Source organism: Pundamilia nyererei, unplaced genomic scaffold (genome assembly GCF_000239375.1).
Source record: "Pundamilia nyererei isolate P.nyererei 1_Seehausen unplaced genomic scaffold, PunNye1.0 scaffold00110, whole genome shotgun sequence".
In the NCBI taxonomy this organism is placed as follows: Eukaryota; Metazoa; Chordata; class Actinopteri; order Cichliformes; family Cichlidae; genus Pundamilia; species Pundamilia nyererei.
The window spans coordinates 1,101,178-1,125,486 of NW_005187511.1; the positions used below are offsets into that span (position 1 = coordinate 1,101,178).

At 39.3% G+C, this 24,309-nt stretch overlaps 2 protein-coding genes across 2 annotated transcripts; one reads left to right on the top strand and one right to left on the bottom strand.

Annotated features, from left to right (window-relative positions):
* Positions 1-1,322: 1,322 nt before the first annotated feature.
* On the top strand, positions 1,323-5,256 carry wdr77 (WD repeat domain 77). The gene is made up of 10 exons (XM_005741398.1): positions 1,323-1,761; positions 1,987-2,172; positions 2,253-2,394; positions 2,542-2,591; positions 2,922-2,992; positions 3,110-3,167; positions 3,973-4,044; positions 4,142-4,250; positions 4,332-4,400; positions 4,478-5,256. The coding sequence occupies exons 1-10, from the start codon at positions 1,653-1,655 to the stop codon at positions 4,623-4,625; spliced, it is 1,014 nt and encodes a 337-aa protein (XP_005741455.1). The 5' UTR covers positions 1,323-1,652; the 3' UTR covers positions 4,626-5,256.
* A 1,192-nt stretch (positions 5,257-6,448) lies between these two features.
* Positions 6,449-14,955, bottom strand: LOC102212834 (proline-rich extensin-like protein EPR1). Its single transcript, XM_005741399.1, has 5 exons — positions 14,728-14,955; positions 12,778-12,866; positions 10,674-10,764; positions 7,736-10,109; positions 6,449-7,636 (listed from the first exon to the last, which is right to left on the bottom strand). The coding sequence occupies exons 1-5, from the start codon at positions 14,804-14,806 to the stop codon at positions 7,552-7,554; spliced, it is 2,718 nt and encodes a 905-aa protein (XP_005741456.1). The 5' UTR covers positions 14,807-14,955; the 3' UTR covers positions 6,449-7,551.
* Between the last annotated feature and the right edge of the window lie 9,354 nt (positions 14,956-24,309).

Sequence of the window (24,309 nt, forward strand, 5' to 3'; positions counted from 1 at the left end):
GTCACATATGACTTGTGGCACAGAATTTATCTTCTAAAGCCCCAGAAAAAAGGACAATATCAGATTTCTTGGGCAATAAGAGGGCACTGGGGAAACCTGTCACCCATCTTGAAATCCTTTTATTGAAAGATTCACTAATATGAACATTGATCTTGTTGTGTGACAATGAAGTAGTTATTCTCAATTCTTCTACTGTGATATTTAGAAAGAGGAATCTCAACTATTGGATAGATTGTGGTAGACAGATACCCCTTCAAGATAAGTTTGTGGTCCTCTGTCTTTGCATCTCGTTCCATCATTAGGTGAATAGAATTGCTAATGATGAAATAGCTGTGTTACTAGACGATATTAGGATGGCAGACATTCACATTTTTTTTGATGATTTAAATGTAATGTTTATACTTGCTTTATTTTTCAAAGAGCTAATAGTGCTACACTCATATTAACTGGAAAAAACAGTGCTAATCCTGTAATAAATTATAAAACAGTAAATATGCTGTAAATAATAATAATAATAATAATAATAATAATAATACCTTAAGATATTATTATTATATTATTATATTATATTATATTAAGTTATTGTAGAAATTCCAAGTTTTACAGTGAACAATGAACCTATCAGCAGATACAATGCCATCTACAAAAGGCAGTGATCAGGTTTATTTTATCTTTATGATCAAAACCAGATGGTGTGATGAAAAGCTGAAGGGCTTTAAAGCAGTTCAGTTAGCTTTGATGTTCCTGTTGACTCGGCACGAGCATTACAAAAGTGAAATAAACATCAAAATAGGCTATCTGCCGAATTGCGAATCTAGAAGTTCGTATCTGTAGCTAGCTGTATCAGCCTGGGAATGAAAGAATGTAATAAAAGAAAAGATTAACTCACGGACTGATTTGTCTGTAACTAACATACTAACTAACTGACATAGGAGTTCACATCAAAGTACAGGCTGGAATTATGTCTTATTTTTCGGAAGAAAGAAGCTACAACAAAAACTTGTTTCTGCCACAGGGAGAAAAAAGGCATCAGCGTTATTTGCCATCCATAAGTTATAAATATGAGTTATCATCAAAAAAATTTCTAACACTGAAACTCAAACTAAATGAGCAAACGCACTCCGAAAATTAACTGAAACTAAACAGAGTTCAAAACAAAAAGTTAAAACGAAATAAATAAAAACATAAAAACATGATATGGAAATACAAAACTATAGTAACTGCAGGTGGCAGTGCTGCATTACGTTACAGCATTAAACCTTTGAAGAGGCCGCATAAGCCTAATAATACTGCAGAGGGCAGTAACACGTCTGGAACTGTGCATGCGGCCAAAAAGAAGAAGAAGAAGGAGAAGAAGAAGAAGAAAAAGCTACACCAGACAGGAAGTGTTTGCTAATAGTCCCATGTGTTGCGCTTCTCCCGGTCATTCATTCGCGAAACGAAAAAATTACGGACTCGTTTTTCATGCATTCAGGCTTAATCGTGTTTTTTTTTAGAAACCGACTGTGTACTATTAATGATAGTAATAATATTTTCCAAATAAACTAAAGACAAAGCCTGCAGCATTTCTGCAGTAGCACTAGCTAGCTAACGCAGGAGTTGTGTTGTAGAAGTTTAGGAAATCTCATCAACATTTAAAGTGCGGTTTCTGGATGAATAGTTCCGTGGATACTAGCATGACCAAGGAAAACCGGTGGGACATACCCCCCAATGCTCCAGCGTGCATGGAGAGGCACCTGTGCGCGGCACAATACAGAGCAGGTAGGGAAAAGGAGCGCTAGCTGAAGGTTAACGTGTAAACACGTGGAGCCGCTAGTTGGTTATTATTAGTGTGTTTACATTTGTGCTAAACTGTTCAAGTCCTACGTTGGAAATGTTAAATAAATAACATTTTATGTTGAATACTAGTCAGAGTAATCTTAACTGGCAGGCGATGAATGAAAATATAGATATTTGAAGGGTTTTCTCGTTGGGTTTTCTCCACAGATGGCACCCTGCTACTTGGTGCCTCCAGCCTCTCTGGCAGAAGCTGGCAGGGATCTGTTTGGATCTACAGCGACCCTGACCAGGCCCCCAGTGAGGGATTCTGCAAAGCTGGTGTGCAGACTGAGGCTGGTGTCACAGATGTCAAATGGGTGTCAGAGAAGGGAATTATTGTTGCGTCAGATTCAGGTAATGAAATGTTTTTTATGGCAGATGAATCAAGCACACACTTGAGGCTTGTATGAAACTGGCCTCATTTTTCTGTGCAGGTGCCTTGGAGCTCTGGGAACTAGCAGAGGATGAATGTCTACTGGTTAATCGCTTTACCAAGCATGATCATGACCATATTGTCACCACAGTAAGCCCCGTGGTTGGAGCAACCGCTGCAGTCACTGGCAGCATGGACTGCAGGTTAGACTTGTTTTACATGAACATACATACACCATTCCACCTGTCACAACAGAGCAGAAGCAATGTTAATTGCTTTTGTTTCAAACTTTGGCTTAATACATTTTTGAGTTGTCATCCCTTAAAGTGCATCTTTGCTTATTATTACAGAATTAAAGTCTGGGATCTAAGTCAGGAAACGGTTGTCACTACCTACAATGGTAAGCATCATCTTAACAGTTCTTCATACAGAAATGCACAAAACTTACAAAAATGCTTTTTTCCCCTCAATGTGGAAAAAGAAAAGAATGTTTATTATTGGTAGCATTCCTGTATGTATAGATTTTAGATTAATTAATTTACCAAGGGTTTTTTTTCTATTGCTGACATTACCAGACTATCCCAGTGTCATATTCCTATTGACTCTTTGGAACGATTAATTGCTGAAGGAAAGTTTTATATTAAAATGGTTTTAAAAAGCCAAAAATGTCATAAATGTCATTGATATGAAAAGTTTAACTCAACAGTTCTTGGTTTTTTTCTTCCGCCAGTGCACACACAGCCAGTCACTTGTGTTGCCTGCAGTCCTACAGATGAGTCTCTGTTTCTCTCCTGTAGCCAAGTAAGATACTAATCAGCATGTTGTTTGCATTTTTGTCAGTGAGGTTTATTTTTTGGACCACAGAGCTGCAATCATTCAGATAAACTCAACTACTTCTTCTTCTCACCCCTTCTTTAGGACGGCCGTGTGTTGTTGTGGGACAGGAGGAAGCCCAACAAACCTGCATCAAGAATAGGTAAGCTACGTCACCAAGCTTTGATAACCACTTTTGCCAAACACTACTTCAAGAATAGTCGAGATTTGGAAGAGCTCCACAGGAAATGAAGTATGACAGAGAGTAAAATTTGTTCCAAAACAAACAGTTATGTTTACATATTTATGCCAGTACACACACTATGCAGCAGTCATTCACTCTGAAAATGTATATGTGCTAAAATAGGAGTATATACTAATACCTAGCAGGTAAAGACTATTGCACCTGCAATGGAGTTGATTCCTCCAAATACGCAGCCATTACCAAAGTAATCAATCCAAATCCAGAGCCTTAACTTTTCCCCCACATTTGGAGACTTTATCTGTCCTCCGAATGATGGATTTTGACACCTCCAAACCCATAAAGATGTGATTTCAGGACCATTATAGTAGTTTTCAGGTTTGTCCAGGAGTGGCTGCATAGGCAGAAACCACCCTCACTAACTTTAGATCCAGATCCCATCATTTAGTACTATAAGCAGGCCTGAAACATGACAGAAACCTCTCAGTTCACAAAAGAGCTTTAAGGGTTACTTTCAAGGGGTAAAGAGTTATATAGAGTGCCTAATTACCTAATTAGCTACCTAGTGTTTGATTTTTGTCTGGATGATTAAAGAAGGAATTTGTCTTATTGTTCCTGGAATCTGTTTATAGGCTCTCTTGGAAATATGTCAGTGTCATTACTTACACAGAATGTCCTGTGTAAGTAATGACACTGACATATTTCCAAGAGAGCCTATAAACAGATGGCAAGCGCATTCTCAGTTTCTGTTTTTGTTTTGCCTCAGATGTAGAGTCACCTAGCTGCTCCCCTACTTCTCTAGCTTGGCACCCTCACCACAGAAGCACCATTGCTTTTGGTAAGACGCTGCACTTGGTCACATTTGATTAAAAGCTGAGTTTAATTGAGAAAAAGTTGATTTCCTTTTTTTTTCTTTCACTCTCATCGTGTCTCAGGCGATGAGCTCGGCAGGGTGACTGTGAAAGATTTCCTGGGATCGGAGCCGTCTCAGGTGGAGAACGTTCACAGCCGTAGAGTTAATGGGCTGGCCTTCTCCACACACAGGTAAATGTAAAGTGTGTCACGATCTCACCTTTGGCTTTATTGCTCTTTTACAAAATTCTGACGTCTTCCTTTTCTTCCCAGCACACCCTTGCTAGCCTCTGTTAGTGATGACTGTAGCGTTGCTGTTATGGACTCTGAACTGCGAGAAATGTGAGTGCTTGTACTTCATGCTGAAAGCATTTAGTTTGTTGTATTATTAAAAACACTAATCACATATTTGTTTGTAGACTCCGAGACCGGCGGCACCAGGACTATGTCAAAGGTGTGAGCTGGCTTCACAATGGCTCCTCCACCCTCACAACAGTAGGCTGGGATCATCTTGTGCTTCACCATAAAGTGGGTCCAGCTGATGGCATTCCCAGTTCCTCTTCTTAGACCGATCAGTTGGAAATGCACTGAAGGAAAGCACTGTTTTCCCCTCACTACTCTCCCCTCATTCCTGAGGTGTCATTTTGCAGAAATGAAAATCTATTGAAAGCTCTCACCTTAATTTAGCCCCCAAAAACTGCACAATATTGGGAATTCTGCTCTCCTAGTCGTGGTTTTTGTGCATTACTAACATAGAGAGCATAAAATGGACCTAGTTACATAGTGATGAGCGTTTCTGCTGTCCCCATCTTGGTTGTAAAAAATGGACATTCTACAGAGGGGCCGGTCTGATCTAAAAGGCTTAGTCATTGGCTAGTGACGCGATTGACACGTCGTTAGCCACTAAGTGAGCTATTGAAGGGTATAGGAGGAATTCTGTAGGAGAGTCTTTTTGCAACTGCAGCTTTCGCCCTTAGGTGGTCTTCACATCAAATGTAGGCTTATAGCACTTTGACTTCATTTGATTAATTTTTCTGACCAGATAGCTGCGTCCATATTTTTATTCTCTCTATGACTACTAATCACATCACAGCCTCACTATCCACTTCTTTCATACTGTATAGTTTGTCTTTGTGTAACTGCATCAAAGCAGCACATTTGTATTGCAGAATTTTACATTAAAGGTAACTTAATGTTATCAGTGGCATCATTTGGTGTGTTCTTTGTGTTTACTGAGATCAGATATGATAAACTGTTACTACTGTGAGGTAGTGGGAATAAGAGGAGTTTTCAAGGATACACAAAGTGCAGTCAATAAGTTCCTCTTCCCCGAAAAGCCATAAACCTCAACCCCCTCCTTCAAGGTCATGTCCTTATGCACCTCTGCACTGCTTCCAGCACTGCAGCTATTTTGGAGTTGATACTTGGAATTCCTGTTAGGCTTTTAACTTGGAAATTCATTTTGTGGAAAAGGACAATAGTAGAAGGAAATGCAACTTGGTTGTGAGTGAAAGTTTTTTATTTGAAAAGAATGCTTACCCTGTTAAACCTCAGGATGTTACAGTACAACTGTGCACTGACAGTGATGGTGTTTTACCCAGTAAATATAGGGGGGGGGAAACAGGACAAAAATGCTCGACCTCAGACCAACCACTCTTAAATCTTCCAGATCAAGAATGGTTCGCTTTGACGCAGAAGACATTTCAACACATGGGGTGGGACTTCAGTGAAGCCATCTAAAAATAAAAATAAATAGCAGAAGCAATGGCAGCCCCGGAGAAGCGATGAAGGAAACCATCTTGAGTAGCATAGTAGCTAAATTGAGTATGTTTCTTATTTTATTGGTGGAACTTTTTGATCACATGCCCTGTAAATATAAACCACTGTGTTGGTAAGGATGTGGCTGACGCAGACCCCAGTCATTCACTAACAGTGTCAATGTGAGGTCTGATGTAGATAATAATGATCTATAACTTTTGATACATTTAAGGCCTTTCATGGAGGTCTGATGAATTACATGTGCCTTGATGTGTTTTGGTTATTTGCGTCAACAACCACAAAAAACGCCTAATAATTAAATCTAAATTTCTTCGTTAGCAGAATCTTGGAATTATTTGGAATTAATTGCGTGATGCTATTTGGGACAATTCTTAGGAGGGAAAAAAAAACTTAAACCAGTTCTTCAGCTAGCTTATATCTTACTTTAATACAAAAAAATCTGTTTGCACACAAGCTCCTACATGATCTGGAGTTGGCACACAGGTTCTTCATGGGGCCCTGACAATTCTTGTTTATATAAAATATTATGAGGTCATCATGTTGCCTAGCAGCCACCTGACAATGTGGCACAATGACACATTTGTAGCTTTTATGCACCTACAAGAGCCTTATAAAAGTATTGTATCATTTTAATTTCACAACAGTAACACATAATTTATATCCCAAAAACTAAGCATGACATATTACGATGATGTCACACTGTCTAGCAACCACCTAACAACAAACTAAAGCCACAAACTAAACAATACTGCACCCTGGGAATTTACCAGTATATTAAATCTGCACTTACATTCTGAGCCACAGCTAAAAGCTTTAATTACTAGGATGATGCAAATCACTGCAGTGTTTTTACATACAATTGAGTACACATGCAAGCCATGTGTACTCAGCAATTTGTTACATTTATTTCCTACTTAGAGTTGAATGTCTTAATTTGATGACTTTCTATATACAACTTTAACATGTACATATAACTACATCTTGCAATGTCCAAATGCGATTTTCATATTATACAAATTGATATCTCCATCAATAACAATGTATACGTAACTAGATTAACACTCTTTATCGTAGTAGTATAGAAAATCCAATACAAACCATAAAGGATTTTTTGGGATAAATGTGAGAATCACACTAGACCCCTACTACTTTGCGCCATAAGACTTTCATAATCGAGATGTAACAGTGAAAGAACATTTCCCATTATTTGGCAGGTAATTACAGCATGAAATAATAACAGTTATGCTCCAAATTACTATATTTTACAATTAAAATTTCTCATTGTTTTATAAAAGACTTTTAAAAAACTTAACTTTTTTTATTTGAATATTAATGGAGTTTTCCTATACAATAACATTACCCAAAGCTATGGTTAAAAAGTCAACATATAGCAAAATATAGCTTAAGACTAAATAATTAGCAGCAACTACACAAATGTTTAAAACGTTCTTTCTGACTGTGACACAATGGAAAAGAAAACACCATTTGACAGTGACTGTGTAGTGTTTGTCTTTATGATTCGGCAGTCCTTTGTCAACAGGCATTCTTAACATATTTGCTACCCAGTGTGTAAATAACCTGTGTGAAGCCTTCTTTTTCAGCTGTGGTCCACGCTGCTGCTGATAAAAGTGTAGTTTCACACACGTTGTGTCCCATAGTCTGTGTTGAAGGTCTCAACATGTCCAAGAATCGAAAGACCCTATAATAATCTCCGCTACTCATGATAAGTAATAGGATTTTTGGTTCCAGGCCGAACTGTGAAAGTCATACCATGTTGATATTTAGACTTCGGCCCATTGCTGAAAAGAAGAACATTTTATGTATGAATATATTAGCCAACCAGTGAGTTTTGGCATCTTAAAAAGTCAATGTGTGACATTTGAGCATGACAGTCTTACCTGGTCAAAGCTTTTGTTGGCGAGTTATCTGGATATTTTTTGTTCACTTTACGCTGCAGCTCCCTCATGTCCAGAGTTGCTGCTTTCTGGTGATATTTGGTAGTTGGTGATTTGAGCTGGTCATTGGACTCCCATTCATCAGAGGAAGGCTCTACATCTTCCTTTTGGTGGGAAATTTTGGGGGCCATTTCCTCCAGCTTCTTTTTTAGGATGCACTGGAGATCAAAATGTCTTTGTTCCAGAGTGCGTGCTGGCTGAGTGGAGTCTGGCTTGGGTTTTGTCTGGACTTGTGTCTTTGGTTGGACATTAGGAGGTGGGTGGTTCAGAGGAGGAGGAGGTGGAATTGAAGCTGGAGGTGCTGTATTCAGAGGAGGAGGTGGAACTGAAGCTGGAGGTGCTGTCTTCAGAGGAGGAGGTGGAATTGAAGCTGGAGGTGCTGTCTTCAGAGGAGGAGGTGGAATTGAAGCTGAAGGTGCTGTATTCAGAGGAGGAGGTGGAATTGAAGAGGGAGGTGCTGTATTCAGAGGAGGAGGTGGAATTGAAGCTGAAGGTGCTGTCTTCAGAGGAGGAGGTGGAATGGAAGCTGTAGGTGCTGTCTTCAGAGGAGGAGGTGGCACTGAAGAGGGAGGACCTGCAGAGGGTTGTGTCTTATTCAAAGGATACTGAACTGAGGCAGGGGAAAGAGAGGTTACAGGTGGTGACGGTGCCTTTTTTGTGGGAGGGTCCGGTGGAATGATGGAAGGTGGCAGGTCCATAATCTTGCTTAAATCATCAAACTCTGGTGGTGGAGGCAGTAATGGCATGCTGAACCCATCTTTATTGCCCTCAGGTTGTGGAGTCTGAGACAGTGAGCTGCTTTGATATGCCTTTTGTCTCTCCTCTGCTTTTTTGCTAACAGCAGGGGTTTCTATGATCCTGTTGAGAGCTGGACTGGTAGATGGTGCCTGACCATTGACCAGGGCATGACTGCTTGAAGTTTCAGGAGCATCATTTGTTTGTGGACGGTCTACTGGACTGAAGGATTTTGGAGTCTCCTGTAATATTTTTTCTGTCAGTTTTACAGTTGAAGAGCCAGAACTTGAAAGGTCACTTGAGTGAATACTTGGCTGCTCACTGTTCTTTCCACTGTTTTCCTGTGAAACAGAGTGCGTCGTTCTGTTTTTCTCTCTTTCTTTAGCTGCCTTTAGAAGAGCCAGCGGAGAAGCTGCATGCCCGTCTCGTGCTCCGTGGGTTTCACTTCCTTTCAGGTTACGTAGTTTGTGATCCAATATCGGACTGTATTTCTGGTTTGGATTTTGATACCGTACAGGTTTGACTGGGGTTGGACTTTGGTACTCTCCAGGTTTGACTGGGGCTGGACTTTGGTACTCTCCAGGTTTGACTGGGGCTGGACTTTGGTACTCTCTAGGATTTTCTGCTTTTGGACTTTCTGCTTTTGGACCTTGGTTCTCTCCAAGTTTGTCCTTGCTTGTCTCTAAATTAATCTGAGTATTGTCAACTTCATCAAGCTGTAGAGACTTCTGAGGCGGTGGCTGTACTGGTTTGGTTATTTCTGGTTGCACTGAAATTGTCTCTGTTTTAGCCTTTGTCTTAGTCTCTGTCTTAGTCACTGTCTTTTGCTCAAATAGGGTAGATTCAGAAGGTTGGGCAACTTGTAAATTCTCCTCCAGCTCCTTTACAATGGGAACTGGTTTAGATAGTGTAGGCACTTTGGGAGCATTACCGTCCACCTTGACGAGAACAGGGCCAGAGCTGGAAGACCCGGAATCTTCCAGGAGTAACATGTGCTTAGGTTTTTTGTCACGGTCTTCAAACACATTGAGAAATGAGGTCTTAGGAGCAGTGTTAACCTTTGCTGTGTTTTGGGGATTGAAAGTGGACAATGTGGGTGTCTGCACAGGGGGTGGTGGTGCAGGAGTCTGTGGGGGGGAGTCAGAGTTGGAGACTGAGGAAATTCTAATGGGCTTTGGAGGAGGTTTCTTCTGAGTCTTCTGTTGCCTTTCAGTAGGGGGCTGTGGGGCGGCAAATTTTGGATGCTCTGGAACTTGAGCTGATGGTGGACTAGAGATGGGTATGGATGATGGAGAGCCAGTAGAAGTGGTAGATAGAGGCTTTGGTGGAGCCATTGGTGGTGGTTTTAGGAAGGATAAATCCTTTGGTTCTACTGAAGGAGGGTTTGGTGCGGGCATGGAAGGAGGCTGTATGGTTGCTAGGTCTAGAGTGTTTAAGTCACCCAGGAAGTCTGGTGGAGGTGGAATCCATTCACTTGGAGGTGGTGGAGGTGCTACAGAAGGAGGAGGAGGAACAAATATTTCCCCTTTATCAAGGTTAGGCACTGAAGTAATGGAGCCATTGGACAACGGATCCCAACCAACTGTGGATGAGAAGACAGGACAAATGAGAAAGGTTTTTGCAGAAACAGACACAGTATTCAAATATGCAAACTTGCTGCATAAATAAGAGACTAAAATTGAAATCCGTCTGTTTCATTTAAAGAGTGCAATTCATTTGTGCATATAATATGCAATAATAAGAATATTATTAAAGAGGCAGAAACGATTATAAAGAATAAGAAAATTCTTTATAAAGCTTTAAATTCAGCTTTCTTACATAAATTTAGAATTGTTAAAAAAGGAAATAAAAGAAGTAAATGGTTTCCACTTATTATTGAGAATGCTAACACTCCCATTATGTAAATATATTTGGCATCTGGTATGACCGTTTGGACATTTTCAGGGGGAGTTATTGAGCAATGCCCGAGCAAACATTAACCTGCCCTCCTTTTTTTCCTCTTTATTTTGATTGCTGTGATCCATCAACCGAGTCTGAGCAAAAGCCCCACAAGTTATGTGGACTTTTTAGGGTCTAATTAATGGGATTCTTGCCTTTTAGTCAAGTTAAACCTAAAGTACATATTGGAAGGTAGCTAGATGCTCACCTGAACCGTTGGTCTTTGGACCATTGACAGGGGGCAGGAGAGGGACTTTCGGCATTGGGACAGCAAAGCCTTGGAAACTCTCAGACAAGGACTGCGAGGGAAGAAAATTAAACACCATCAGACTTGATTTTTCAAACCTCTTAACACAAGAGACAAAGATCAACAGTAAAATTGAGATAAAGCTATATACTGTAGCCTGTATGTACAGAGATTTTTGTCTGGCAAGTATTTGGTCTTGAGGTGCACAAACCAGTTCTCAACTATATCAGCTCTCAGTGTTCCTTGAAAACAGGTTGGCCTGTCCAATGCTTGCAGCATTTTTGGCCTCAGCAGAACTGAAGTAGCTGCCAAAATCATTTCAATGTGCTGTTACGTGAAAATTCTATGATGGTGGTTTACGGTGCCTTATGTTCACAAAATTAAGTACTAAATATGTCAGACTGCTTTGCAGCAACTTAGGTACATGTCTAACCTTTAGGCTTCTTCAACATAAAACAGCTAGAGGTTTAAAAAAATAAAAGAAAACACGTTTGCATACTTGAGTGATGAGAAATATTTGGTGAATCAGAGGATACACCTATTATTCATCACATTGTCTAAGATGGGCCTGGCTGAGAAAACTGCGTGTTACTTAGATACATGGGTGTTTTATGTTGTAGGCAAGAGGGGCAAAATAGAGGAAGAGTTATGGAAAGTACGTTGCTGTTCTCTCTACGACACCAAATAAATAGAGACTGTGTTGACACAATACAAATCTAAGAAACTTGGAAAGTTATATGTCCTTCAAATGGGCAGATATTCAGTCCAGGAATACATAACAGCTGTATCCTTTTGATCTTAGTCTGCTGCAGACCATTTGAGGAGGAAAGCAACAAGGAAATTTTTAACTGGACTCAATTTATGCCCTAAGAGCTCCCCTTATACCACGTTTCAGCCATGCTGATTGTATGCAGTAATGAATTAAATCAGCATCAATAGATAAGAATAAAAATCTTCAGTTTCAGGCAGCTGCTGTCCTAAAAGATATATCACACCTTGAATAACACCCTCTTTTGCTAATAATCCCAGTTGCGTAGCTATTTGGAAAGGTATGAAAACTGCATCACGGAGCGAGGGCGTGCCATTAAAGACAGCGTATGATCCAGTTTGATTCCATCTCGCCTTTTCTCCGCGCTATGACTCACGTTCATCTGTCGCAGCGCTCAGAGCTGTCCTGCCCATGTGCTGCAGGGTGTGCCGCATCCACATGCCACAGACACATTCACAGAACACTCCCAGAAAACACTGAGCTGAGGTGTGTGAACCAAGTGCTCAGATGAGCTTTGCATTTTTGTCTGCAACATGACAATGCAATGGGAGACTTTAAGTGCAAGACTAAATTGTAATTGACTTGCTCTAATGTCTTATGGCAACTTTGGCAGCTGTAGCTTTTGTGCGCAGTGTGATGTGACCTGCAGAAGATCATTGATCATGTTTTCTGCAAATTACCTGTTGTGACAGCATCGCTGTGAGATATGTCGTTTTTTTATAGTCATATTTCATGTCATTCTAAAAAAAGAAATGAGCATTATCACTCCCACATGAGATACTGGAAGAAAATAAGTCGAGATCTCTCTGTGGAGACTTTTACTGTGCGGACCATGTCACACATCAGATTGCACGAGTAAATAAACTCTTTGAACACTAAACTGTCAGCTATCAGTTCATTTGCATCTGCAGGCGCAGGGTTTGAGACTGAATAAAATGGTGGAGCTGTTCACATGCAAATCTTATTCATTAAATTCCATTTTATGTAGTGTCAAATCACAACAGTTGCCCCAAAGGGCTTTACATTGTAAGGTAAAGACCCGACAGTAATACAGGGAAAACCCCAGTAATCAGATGACCCCCTATTAGCAAGTAGTTGGTGTCAGTGGGAAGGAAAAACTCCCTTTTAACAGGAAGAAGCCTCTGGCAGGCTCTGAGAGAGGCAGCCATCTGCTGTGACTGATTATGGTGAGGGTAGAGAGACAGGAGACACGTAAAACATGTCATTTCAATTTCAGAAACTGGGTAATGAACGTAAAAATTGATGTGAACCACATGGTTTCACAGAGATACTCACAGCACCATGCTTCACTGTGGGTCTAGCTCGCACACTTGCAGTCCCTGACTCATGAGTTGCAGATGACCCCAGGACCAACTCTACATTGTCTGTGAAAAAGAAAAAAGTAGATCATTAATATCCAGCAAAGCAAGTTCTGGTAGCAAAGCAAGTTCAATTGAATTGATTCAGCTATTAAATTACTAATCAAATCTCCATCATTAATCTGCCAGTCAAGGCCAAAACAATGATGTCGTACACTTGCAGTGTGCAGGTAATGAGATACTGTGTGCATCCAAGTGTCCTCTAAGTAGCTGTCAGTCAGCCTAATAATCTGCTGTGTGGCCGTTGGTTGTTGACAACAAAATAGCTACGCACAACTGAGCCGATGATTGCAGTCTTCATTTAAAGTCCACCATTGTGTTTAAGGGAAAACAGTTATGGTGCCAACTGAAATCCATTGCACCACCTTCTGCTTGCTGTACAACACCACAATGTTTATCATATAGCCAGACGTAAATAGTTTATCTGTCGCAAAGCCTGGAAGAATGAATTCAAGGTTTATTCTTGGGGGAACAAACTCGCTTTAACTGTGTTCACTCTTTGAGAGGAGCTTCATAACATGCAGCCAAATGTTGCTGCTTTTATGTTGCATAACCCTTTGTTCTTTAAACAAACAGTGCCACACAATGATCGTCCATTCTTAAGTCAAAGTGGTTAAGAGACCAGTCGCATTTGTCTTTCATGTCAGTGGAAAAGCCTGGTTTTTCTGTATGTATCTAAGTCACGGGATGACACAAGACACTCAATGATGACTTAAAAGTGCACCGAGGAAGAGACCCGAAACATGACCATAGTCATTTTCAGATGTGGAAGACAAGCAATAACATTCCTGGGAAACTGATGATTTGAGAACGTAAACCTAGAAGTCACACATTCCTTTGTTCCAGTATGACACTGACTGCTGAAAGACACTTGCCACTTGAAGATTCTTACTCTATGTGTTCATTTAGCTTTCTATTACAAAAGCAGATACAAGAAGCAGCGTGACAGAGGAGCCTGTCATAATAGACAAGGAAAGGGAACTGTTTTCCCACCTATTCCCAGTAGTCACAGGGTGTAGGTCCTCATAGCTTTTATGCACTTCTGTGTCATTTCAGAAAAATGTGGGAACTACAGAATGAATTGGCTGCAGTATTAAACCAGTCTAAGCAAATGATTCGTTTTTCTTATTGCGCCCCTTTCTGATTTAAATAGGCAAATGATCTCTCCTGTGTTGCAGCTTTGCATAGAAATTGCCCTCTCCTTTTCTGCTTTCACTAGTCAAATTCCACTAATGTCACTTAGAGCTTATCAGTAAACTGATATCAGTGTGTGAAAGTAATATTTTTATTATTAAGCTATTAACTTGTGTTTCCTTTTTTTAAGGCTTTAAACTGCATCACACACTCTTGCTCAGCAGATGGAGCTTGCCCAGCTGTTGTACTATGGAAATATGCTGTTATGCATTGTTGTGGCCAGAAGAGTGAATTTGTTTGTGTCAGGTAAATAAAAGTACCGGTAACAGATTTCTGTTTTCATCTATAACACCATGGATTGTATGTCTAAGAGTAGCTGACTCATATGAAATACACCCAAGGTACACATTTAGCTATTCTAGATGAAAACTTCAGTTTTGTCTGAGAAATCTTAACTTGGATCAAAGTGAACACAGTCTGAAGAGGACCCAGACTCTTGGATTTAAAATATGGATTTACTTTTGTTAAAAACACCGAACAAAATTCATAGATGACACCTGCTGCTACTTGTTTAAAGCACCTGAAGGATTCACTCCTGTCAGCACGTCTAAAGTTTGGAGCTTGGTGGAAACATATGTGTCCTATTGCAACACCAAGTCCAAAGGTCGTGCTGCTCTTCGCTGTAGGCGTAGATACCTGCTCTTATAAACAGACCGCACTAGACTCTACTCACCCATCTCCTGCATTTTGACATTGGTGTCGAAAAGAGAATGATTCTTTCGACCCAGAAAATTCAGCGACCCCTTCTTCATTGTTATTGATTAGTTGATGCGTAGCTACGATTCTCGGCTTCAGCGGATCATTGGCGCATTCTCGCCGGCAGGTAAATCCGGGATAAACCGCAAACGTGCTGCTCTGAATGACGGCGTTTCTCCAGGTACACCTGACTCCAGTGATTTGGTGCAAACTTCTCAGACAGACAGAGAAAATGGAGCAAACCCCGCCCACTCGCCTTTCATTGTGCCTCCCTGTTTCTGACTGTACAGCAGCAGCAGGTGAGGCCCTCGGCTCTCCTTACATTCCAGCGCAAACCTCACCTGTGGAAAGAATCAGGTCCTTTAATCACAGGTTTGCTTACGTTAATGGCCTGTACTCTCACTGTTTGATGAGTCTGCCATCCGCATCCGAGCTTTAGCGCACTGGTCTACCTGTATCTCTAAATCTGGGACGAAGTGATCACATTAAAATGCTCAGGAACGCGGGTGAACTTTAATAGCATCTTAATCAAAAAAGACAACAGGGGTTTATTGCATGTAGGTCACTGCTATTATGGTCATAAATGTAAACAAAGAGTAAAATAAAACAAAGCATGTGAACACGTCGAAACATTTTAGTATCCTATTTTATTTTATTTTATTTTTTGCTTATGCTTAAAAATTTGATCCAAGAAATGTATAAACCTAATAATGAGATTGTAAAGTGTGCTTGATTAAATCATTCAAAATGAATTAAAAGCCACAACATTAAATAAACGGGTTCTCTTTAAGGATGTAGACTAATACTGAAAGGGCTCCTTCTATCTCCCGGTGATTTTACATTTAATAGAGTACATTTTGCTGATTGCACTTGTCACGGTTCTGGGTCAGTTTCGACCCAGTATTTTGAGTTTTAATTGATTAATTTATTTTTTAATGTTTGTTGTGGTTTTAGGCGCTATGAGTATTATTATTATAATGATTATTATTATTAGAATTCTATGTTTCTGTTTATTCATGTTTAAGGATTTGTTCTCGGTTGTATCTCACGTTTAGTTTAGTTCAAGTTCCATGTGTCATTCTGTCTGTCTGTCTGTCTGTCAGGTCTGCGTCTTGGTGTAGTGTTCTCGTTTCCTGTTTTATTGTGAAGGCCTGCGTCTCATGTGAGTGTGTTCAGTTTTACCTCTGTCTGGTCTTGTTGATTATTCCCAGCTGTGTCCACCACCTGTGTGTGATTCCCCTGTGTTTCTCTGTGTGTATTTAAGTCGTGTCCTCTGTCCTTGTAGTTGCTGGTCCGTCTGTGTGTTCCCTGCCGTCACCATCTTGTACCGGCGTCCACCTTGCTTCAGCTTCAGCTCCAGCTCCATGCTCCATGCTCCATGCTCTGTAGTTTAGTTGTCCCAGTATAGTTTAGTTCTCCGTTTTGTCGTTTGCCTCTCTATATTTTTGTGTCAATAAATCACCTTCAGACCTTCACGACTGCCTGCGCTTGGATCCTCTTTTTCCTTTTTTTTTCACACGGCTCTTCTCACTCGCTGTGACAGCACTTTTGCTTGAGTACCATTTCACCTGCAACGGGGTATTTTATAGTGTGCTGTTGCTGCTTTTATGTACATGATTAATTATTTCCCTATCTGTGTGTCTTGCATGTGCACCTAAAACAATTGTTATGACATATGAATATAGTTTAAAGTCTGAAAAATAAAATAAAACCAATTATCAAAGTAAAACCATTGTTTATGGTAACCTTCCTTTTTAGATCAAAAATTCTAGAAGAGCAGCTATTAAAAAGTTAGGCCTAACTGACTGTTTACAAAGGAATGGTTTATTTGAAGAGTTTCACAGAAACGGCACTAGTGAAGGTTACAAGTGATCTTTTTACATCCTTTTATAATGGACTCATCTCTGTGCTTGCCCTGGTAGATCTCAGTGCAGTGTTCAGTACCAGTACTGACCATAAAACGCTACTACTGAGATTAGAACACACACTTGGTATTAAAGGAACTGCGCTGCAGTGGCCTGAATTTAATCTGGCTGATAGATAACTATATACGTTTTCATGGCTATGCAGATGATATCCAGCTTTATCTATGCATGAAGTTTCGTCTTGATGCATTCTCAATCATCCGGGAAAGTAAATCTCCAAAAAAGTTGATTCTGTTCATCTGGACGTAGTGTTTTGTGGGAGAAACGTTTTGTCACTCATCCAAGTGACTTCTTCAGTCTCAGCTGACTGCAGGTTTCCCCAATCTTATAAACAGTACAATTGCATAATGACTGAAACCAGCCAACTGAAGGAACAATGGGCTGGATGGTCAGTTCTATAATCTTAATTATGCAAATTCTCATGACCATTGATCAACAACCACTGACCAAAGACCACTGATCCATGGCCATGAGATGAAACGTTTGTCCCACAAAACGCTACGTCCAGATGAACAGAATCAACTTTTTGGAGATATGCATGAAGTTGATACACGTCAACTAATTAAACTTCAGGCCTGTCTTGAAAACACAAAAACCTTGATAGCCTATAATTTCTTGCTTCTAAATTTAAACAAAATTGAGGTCGCTGTACTCTGCCTTACTTTAAAAAATATTACCTTTGCCTTCAATACCACTGTGAGGAATCTTGGAGTAATTTATGACCAGGATATTTGGTTCAGTGAGCACATTATACAAATATGTAGAACTGCCTTCATTCTTTTGCGCAATATGTCTAAAATTAGAAACATCCTGTCTCAGAGTGATGCTGAAAAACTAGTTTATGTATTTATTACTGGTAGGCTGCACAATTGTTGATTATTCTCCCATATTGACTTAACTTCACTACTGGATTTCTCTTACATTCAGAATCAAATTTAGAATCCTTGTCTTCAGATACAAATTCTTGAATGATCAGGCGCCATCATATCTTAAAGACCTCACAGTAGCTTATTATCCTCTGGCTGTCCCTCTCTGATCCTGGTAAAAGGGTTTTTTTTCTCCCCACTGTCACCAAGTGCTTGCTCATAGGGGCTTGTCTAATTGCTCTGTTAGCAGGGGTGTCAAAATCATTTTACATTGTAGGCCACATACAGCACATGATGATCTCATGTGAGCCGGACCAGTGAAACTCCTCTTTCTGCCAGTGTACAGAAATTTAAGCAGATATCCCTAAGATATCTTAAAATTAAAAAGAAGTCCTATTTCAATAGTATCTCTTCCTTTTTCCTTCCTTCCATTTTTTTTCAAGATTCAAAGATTCAAAGTGTTTATTGTCATGTGTGCAGAAGAAATAGCATTTCTCTGTGCAATGAAATTCTTTCTTTGTTGTCCATACACAAATGCCAAGTTAGGTAGGGTTGAAGGAACAACATAAATAAGGATAAAAAAAATAAGACAAGATATTAAGATAAATAAGGTAAAAAAGGATAAAAAAAATAGTGAAAGATGAATAAGTAAATGAAGACAAGTGAGTTAAGCAGTTGTTAATGTCAAAGGATATACAAAGGAGCTTAATGTGCAAAGTGAACTTAGTGTGCAAATTGTCCTGATGTGCAAATTGCAGTTGAGGTAGGTCAGCTGTTCAGGAGTCTGATAGCAGTTGGGAAGAAGGAGTAAATAAAATAAATCCGTCAGCACAACGTTTTGGACTTAAATTGTAAGAATAACTTTTACTACATAAATAAAACCAAACTGCACTGAACTGAAATCATAAAAAAAAATTTCTTCATTCCTGTTTCAGTCACATTGGTGATCCAGTCAGAGAGTGACTGAAGAAAGACATTTGTCACTTAAAGATTCTTACTCTATGTGTTCATTCAGCTTTCTGTTAGACAAGCTGAGACAGGAACCAGAGTGACAGACGAGCCTGCCATAAAAAACAAGGAAAGAAAAACATATTTCCATCACAAGGTATAGGCATCATAATGTCCTCATAGTTTCCACTTTGAAGCAAAAATGTGTCACATGTGATTTACAGGTAGACCTAAAATACATTTCTGACATAGAAATATAAAACAAACATTATTAAAGAACAACATAAATCACAGTAATTGAAGTTTTAAAAATGCTATGGTGTGTGGAAGCTAAAATAAAGTCTAATATAGATAAAGCAAAGATATAATGGCACTATAACGTGTTGTAAAAGTAATCAACTCTTTCTCTCCATTAATGTATGCAAGGTGCTTGAACAAAACAAATCACAGGAGTTATATTCAACCCTCTGGATAATTGTTCAGTTAGCTATTAGCTCACGTTGGAACATTACATTTGTGTGATAAATGCATGTTTTTAATCTTAAATAAATCTTTGATATTACTGAAGGAAAACCTTCATTCCTTGGTGTGACTTTCTTGAGGATAGTGAAGGATGAGAAACGTGGAAGCAGGATACTCATAAATTTGATTTTGGCTAAAAGGGGTCAAAAGTCTTAAACAGATGAGCCGAGCTAACCCCTTAAAGTAACCCTGTAACAGCATTTTATCTACTCTGCATCAACAGTTTAACAACAATTTGGGGTTGATTACAGCTGGTAGCAGAGTAATAATTTGTAGAAGTATGTTTCCTTTACACTGATATTCAGTTTTATAAAACACTTTATACTTTTTACTTTGTATTTCATAACATTTTAGAAGGATTTAATTTGTGGTGCTCATATAGTCAATTCAAAGCTGCAGTTACTGTGTGTTATTAATATACTGTGTTATCAGTATATTAATAATGTACTTGATTGGTCTAAAGTGCATTATAGTAAACTCACTCCAGTAAGCTTAAAAATGGAGAAATTATAATGAGTAAACATAAAATTCTTGATAAAAAATATTCTGATTTTCTGACAATAGTGTTGAGATAAAGTTTAGGCCTTCAATTTGACCGAGCATTACAATAACTAAGTACATGATGTGGTTTAAAATTGACATTTTATTTTCATGTCATCCAGCAACAGACACAGTTAGATACATTAATTTTTGGACAATGATACATTTTTCTGTGCACCACCACAGTGGATTTTAGACCAGATAATCAATATCTAATTGGAGTGCCGACTTTCAGCTTTAATTCAGTGGGTTTAAATTTCTGAGTTAACTATTGGAGATACATCGTTCTCAGAAGTACTCAGACAATTAAGTGATAAACTGTTTCAAGGTCAAGTAAAGCCTGCTTACTTGTTATTTCAAACTAACTAATCAGATAAAAGATCTGGAGTTGATTTCAGGTCTTGAACTTTCAGTTGCTATTGTTAACTGGAATTCTAAACATGTGGTCCAAAGACATGTCCATGTAAGTAAAGAAAGCCATCATTAGGCTGAACAATCAAAATAAACCAGTCTGAGAAACAGAAAAAGGAGTGGCCAAATCAGCAGTCATGTACACTCTTAAATGGAACCAGTGGAGCAAGGTCATTAGCGTTTATTAATCATGTGACTGCTGATAGACGTAGCAGGGTGGATTGTGAAGTTTACAGGGTTATACTCTCTGCTCAAATTCAGCCAAATGCCGCAAAACTGTGCACACAGTATTTCACAGTGTGAGTGAATGATGACACAAAAGGAAAAAAAGAAATAGTTTCTCAGGGCAAAGAAATGGGATATTCTTCAGTTGCCAAGTCGGCTATCTGATTCCAGCCCCAAAGAGCGTGCTTTTTATTTATTAGATTCAAAACTGAATGCAGCAGCTGAAGGTAGCTGCAGTAAAAGGCCTAACGGAGCATCTCAGTGAAGGAAACACAGCACTTGGTAATGTCCATGGGTTCTACACTTCAAACTGTCCCACAGACCTTACATTTAAAACCACTTCAGGTTGTCCACATCATTTTGTGCTTCTAAAAACAGGAGACTGTATATGATAATAGAGTCCAACACTTAGCTGTGTTTTGTTGTTGCTGATTCCTTTCACTATTTGATATGTTTTCTGGTGTTTTTGTGTTAAGATTTAGCTGCTGAAACAGATGAACTGATTGATGCCTCGGTGCTCATCTTCAAGGTTCTCTCTTTCAAATGTTAAATTTAAAGAAAGGTTTCAATAGATATCCAACAGCAGCTACAATCTAGAGAAGTACAACTAACACAATAACTTAGATCCCTGTCACTCAACATATAGAGCTCTTACCTTAAAGACCTCATAGTACTCTTACCACATACTGACTGTATCGAGCACTCGCCTGCAGCCTGTGAAAATATTTTACACTTTTTTATTGTGAAGGTCTCCTCCACAGGTCTCAAATCTCTCCTTCATGACCCCTCAGTCTCTACTTCCTGTGCTGCTGTCTTTGACAGGTTTGAGCCCGTGACTCTCTTCTCTTTAAAGGAGATTTTTGGTCGTTTTAAGCCTGCAGGGTCTCCAAGGATGTCCCTCCTCGACTCTTAAAAGAGGTGTTACCAGCAGTTGGACCTTTGGTTCTTGAGCTGGTAAAACACAGTCTGATGTTAGTTTGATGCCCTAAAGATTTTAAACATGCTCTAGTCAAACCCCTGATTAAAAAACCTGCTCTTGATCCTGCAATTTTTGCAAATTACAAGCCTATCTCCAAACTACCTTTTCTTTCCAGAATTCTTGAAAAGATAGCTCACAGCTAATTAATGACATTCCTGGAAAATGATTTAGACGTTTTCCAATTTCCAAGTTTTTAATGACATATTTTTAGCTACTGACGCTGGGAACTGTGTTGTTCATGTGCTTTTAGATTTGATGGCTGCGTTTGATACAGTGGATTGTGCCATTTTACTCTCTTGTTTGGAGCACCGGGTGGGCATTAGGGGCACAGCACTGGAGTGGTTCAGGTCCTGCTTGGCTGGGTGAACTTTTTGTGTCTGTCTCTGTGACCATGTGTCGCCCTCCGCTCCTCTCTTGTGTGGTGTCCCACAGGGCTCAGTTCTAGAGCCCCTCCTCTTTTCTTTGTATCTGGTCCCTCTTGGTTCTATACTGAGAAAACATGGCATTGCATTTCATCTCTATGCTAATGACTGTCAGATCTATGTCCCTCTAAAGAAAAAAGGCACATATTCCATACAGCCATTACTTCAGTGTCTTGATGACATTAGGGTTGGATGTCTCTTAACCTTTAAAAATTTAATGACAAAAAGACTGAGGTGATGGTTTTTGGTAGCCCCACTGAGACCCCCAATGTATTTTTAGATACCTTGGCCCAGTATAATAAGCCAACTGTCACAAACCTGGGAGTCAAAGTGGACTCTGAACTGAAGCTTGACAGTTGGATTAAAGCTTCTTTCAGCTTAGGCAGCTGGTTAAAATAAAGCCAGTTATTTCACAGCAGCACTTTGAGACAGTTATCCACGCCTTTGTTAGCACCTGATCTGGATTACTGTAATGCACTTTATATAGGGGTCAGTACTTCATACATTACTCATTTACAGAGGATGCAAAATGCTGCAGCTCGTCTTTTAACTGGCACTCAAAGGTTTGAGAACATTTCCCCTATTTCAGCTTCACTTCACTGGCTGTCCACTCCTTTTAGGGTTCATTTTAAAATTCTCTTATTGGCTTTTAAAGCCCTCCATGGCCTAGCCCCATCTTATCTCTCTGAGCTGCGCCTTAAACGCCCACCTGCTCTCTCAGGTCAGCTGATCAGCTGAATGTACCCAGGACTGAGACTAAACTTAGAGATCGTGCTTTTGCTGTAGCAGCTCCCAAACTGTGGAACGATCTGCCTTTAGAGATTAGACAGGCCTGTTTTTTAAATCACTCCTGAAAACCCATCTCTTCACCCTGGCCTTTGACACTTTGTGAGATGTTGGTTTTAGTTTATTTTCATTTTGGTTGTTTTAGTTTATTCTATGCTGTTTTATCTTGTTTTTAAATATAGGGCTGTTTTAATTTTTGTGTATTATGTATTTTATTTTCTACTGTTTTGTTTTATTCTATTGTTCTTAATTTATTTACTGTACCGCACTTTGTCCTGTGCTGGGTATTTTAAAGTGCTTTATAAATAAAGTTGGATTGGATTGGATTTTAAAATATACAACGTAGGCCTCTGTGAATCACTTTTCCAGCGTTGATGTACTTTTACATGAAATAAACTCAGGCATATTAACTGAATTTAACTTAAGATTTCACAGAACTCACTTCATTTTGCACACTAAGCTCTGGCAATGTATGCGTTAAGTAAGTAACTCTGCTTAATGTAACTGTTGCACAAACATAAGTTGTTTTTTTTCTCTGAGGCATGCTTGAGTTGCTTTTTTTTGGTAAACATAAGATATGAAATGAGATTTAAATCTCAATGAGACTTTTCACCTGGATAAATAAAGGATAATAAGGTAGCTTTCACATAGTGTAGGGCCAGATTTAACTTAAGTATTTTGTATAAATGACAGGATGAGGAATATACGCATTAAAATATAGAATGTAGTTATGTAAGCGCAGTTTTGGCACAATGCTTTAATTGATTGTTTTTATTTTATTGCTGTCCAGAAAACCAGTCGGTCCTTTAAAAAAAGAAAAAAAAAGAAAAAAAGTCTGTCTGTAGCAGCAGGTCGTCGTGGAGACAAGCTGGTCCATCCAGTTCCTCTGTAGTTGATGGAAGGTGATCGTGGCCATGATTTTCATTGAAATGTGAGGAATGTGTGGTGTGAATGCGCTTTTAATGGTTTACCTGCTTGACAGCACTGGACTTACTGCCCAAGATGAGACGGCAGTAACAGAAAGAGTTACTCACAGCATGAGCGTCATTCACTTAGTTACCAATTATCACAAATAAGCAATGGAAGTGTTGCTGTTTTTTATTTAACTGAGCTTCTTCCTTTTTTCCACTTGCTTCCACTGCAACTTTAGCTATGAATCATGAAAAGACAGACAGCTTACAGGCACTGAAGTAAAAGGAAATGAAGACCTAAAAAACACAAATATTTTTTGCATTCCATTATGATGTGGTGTAAACTGGCTGGAAGTGGAAATGAAAGCACTGATGAGATCTTAAAATTTACTGAATCAAAGAATGTGTGCAACGAAGCAGTTTCGGTGCATGGCAGCATCGTAGACCCACACTGTAGCTTTCATTTTCATTATTACTGCGCAAAGTGTTCACAGGAAGATCTGCAGCTTCTCCCGACGAATGAAGGCACTGTTGGTGTGAATCCTGATGCTGGGTTTTAGTTCAAGTCTTTGTTGTTCACCACTGTGTGTCGTCAGGGGGCTGTTATATATACACCTCTATCTCCATTTGTTACTGTCCTTTCATTCTATTGTTTGAGAATAGTGACTTTTGTGTATTTATGTATGAGTTTCTTTTAATTCATGAAAGCTCACTTTGTCTACTCTGCAGTCCTTTGAAATTTTTCAAAACCTGTTTCAGTGTAATGAGGTATGTCAAAGAAAGTTGGTGCTTCTTGTGGCTAATTTGATTATTAGTGTATCATTCTCCTGGTTAAAGAAACCTTCTCTGGTGACAGAAGCAGTAGTCTAATGAAACCAAAACTATATGCATACCTGCTGCTAAGTGAGAGCTTAGAACACGGTGTACCACCTTTAATTCAGCGTATCACTGTTACATGTGGTATTATTTTGGATAGTAGCGCAGTAGGGGAGACCAGGGATAGTTGTAACGTGGGTCAGTTGTA

Coding starts and splice junctions, on each gene's coding strand:
- LOC102212834 (XM_005741399.1), bottom strand. CDS start 14,806: ATGAAGAAGGGGTCGCTGAATTTTCTGGGTCGAAAGAATCATTCTCTT. Junction 10,765..12,777: donor CCACAGTGAAGCATGGTGCT/GTGAGTATCTCT, acceptor CTTCCCTCGCAG/TCCTTGTCTGAGAGTTTCCA. Junction 10,110..10,673: donor TCCAAAGACCAACGGTTCAG/GTGAGCATCTAG, acceptor TCTCATCCACAG/TTGGTTGGGATCCGTTGTCC.
- wdr77 (XM_005741398.1), top strand. CDS start 1,653: ATGAATAGTTCCGTGGATACTAGCATGACCAAGGAAAACCGGTGGGAC. Junction 2,993..3,109: donor TGTTTCTCTCCTGTAGCCAA/GTAAGATACTAA, acceptor CCCCTTCTTTAG/GACGGCCGTGTGTTGTTGTG. Junction 4,401..4,477: donor GACTCTGAACTGCGAGAAAT/GTGAGTGCTTGT, acceptor ATTTGTTTGTAG/ACTCCGAGACCGGCGGCACC.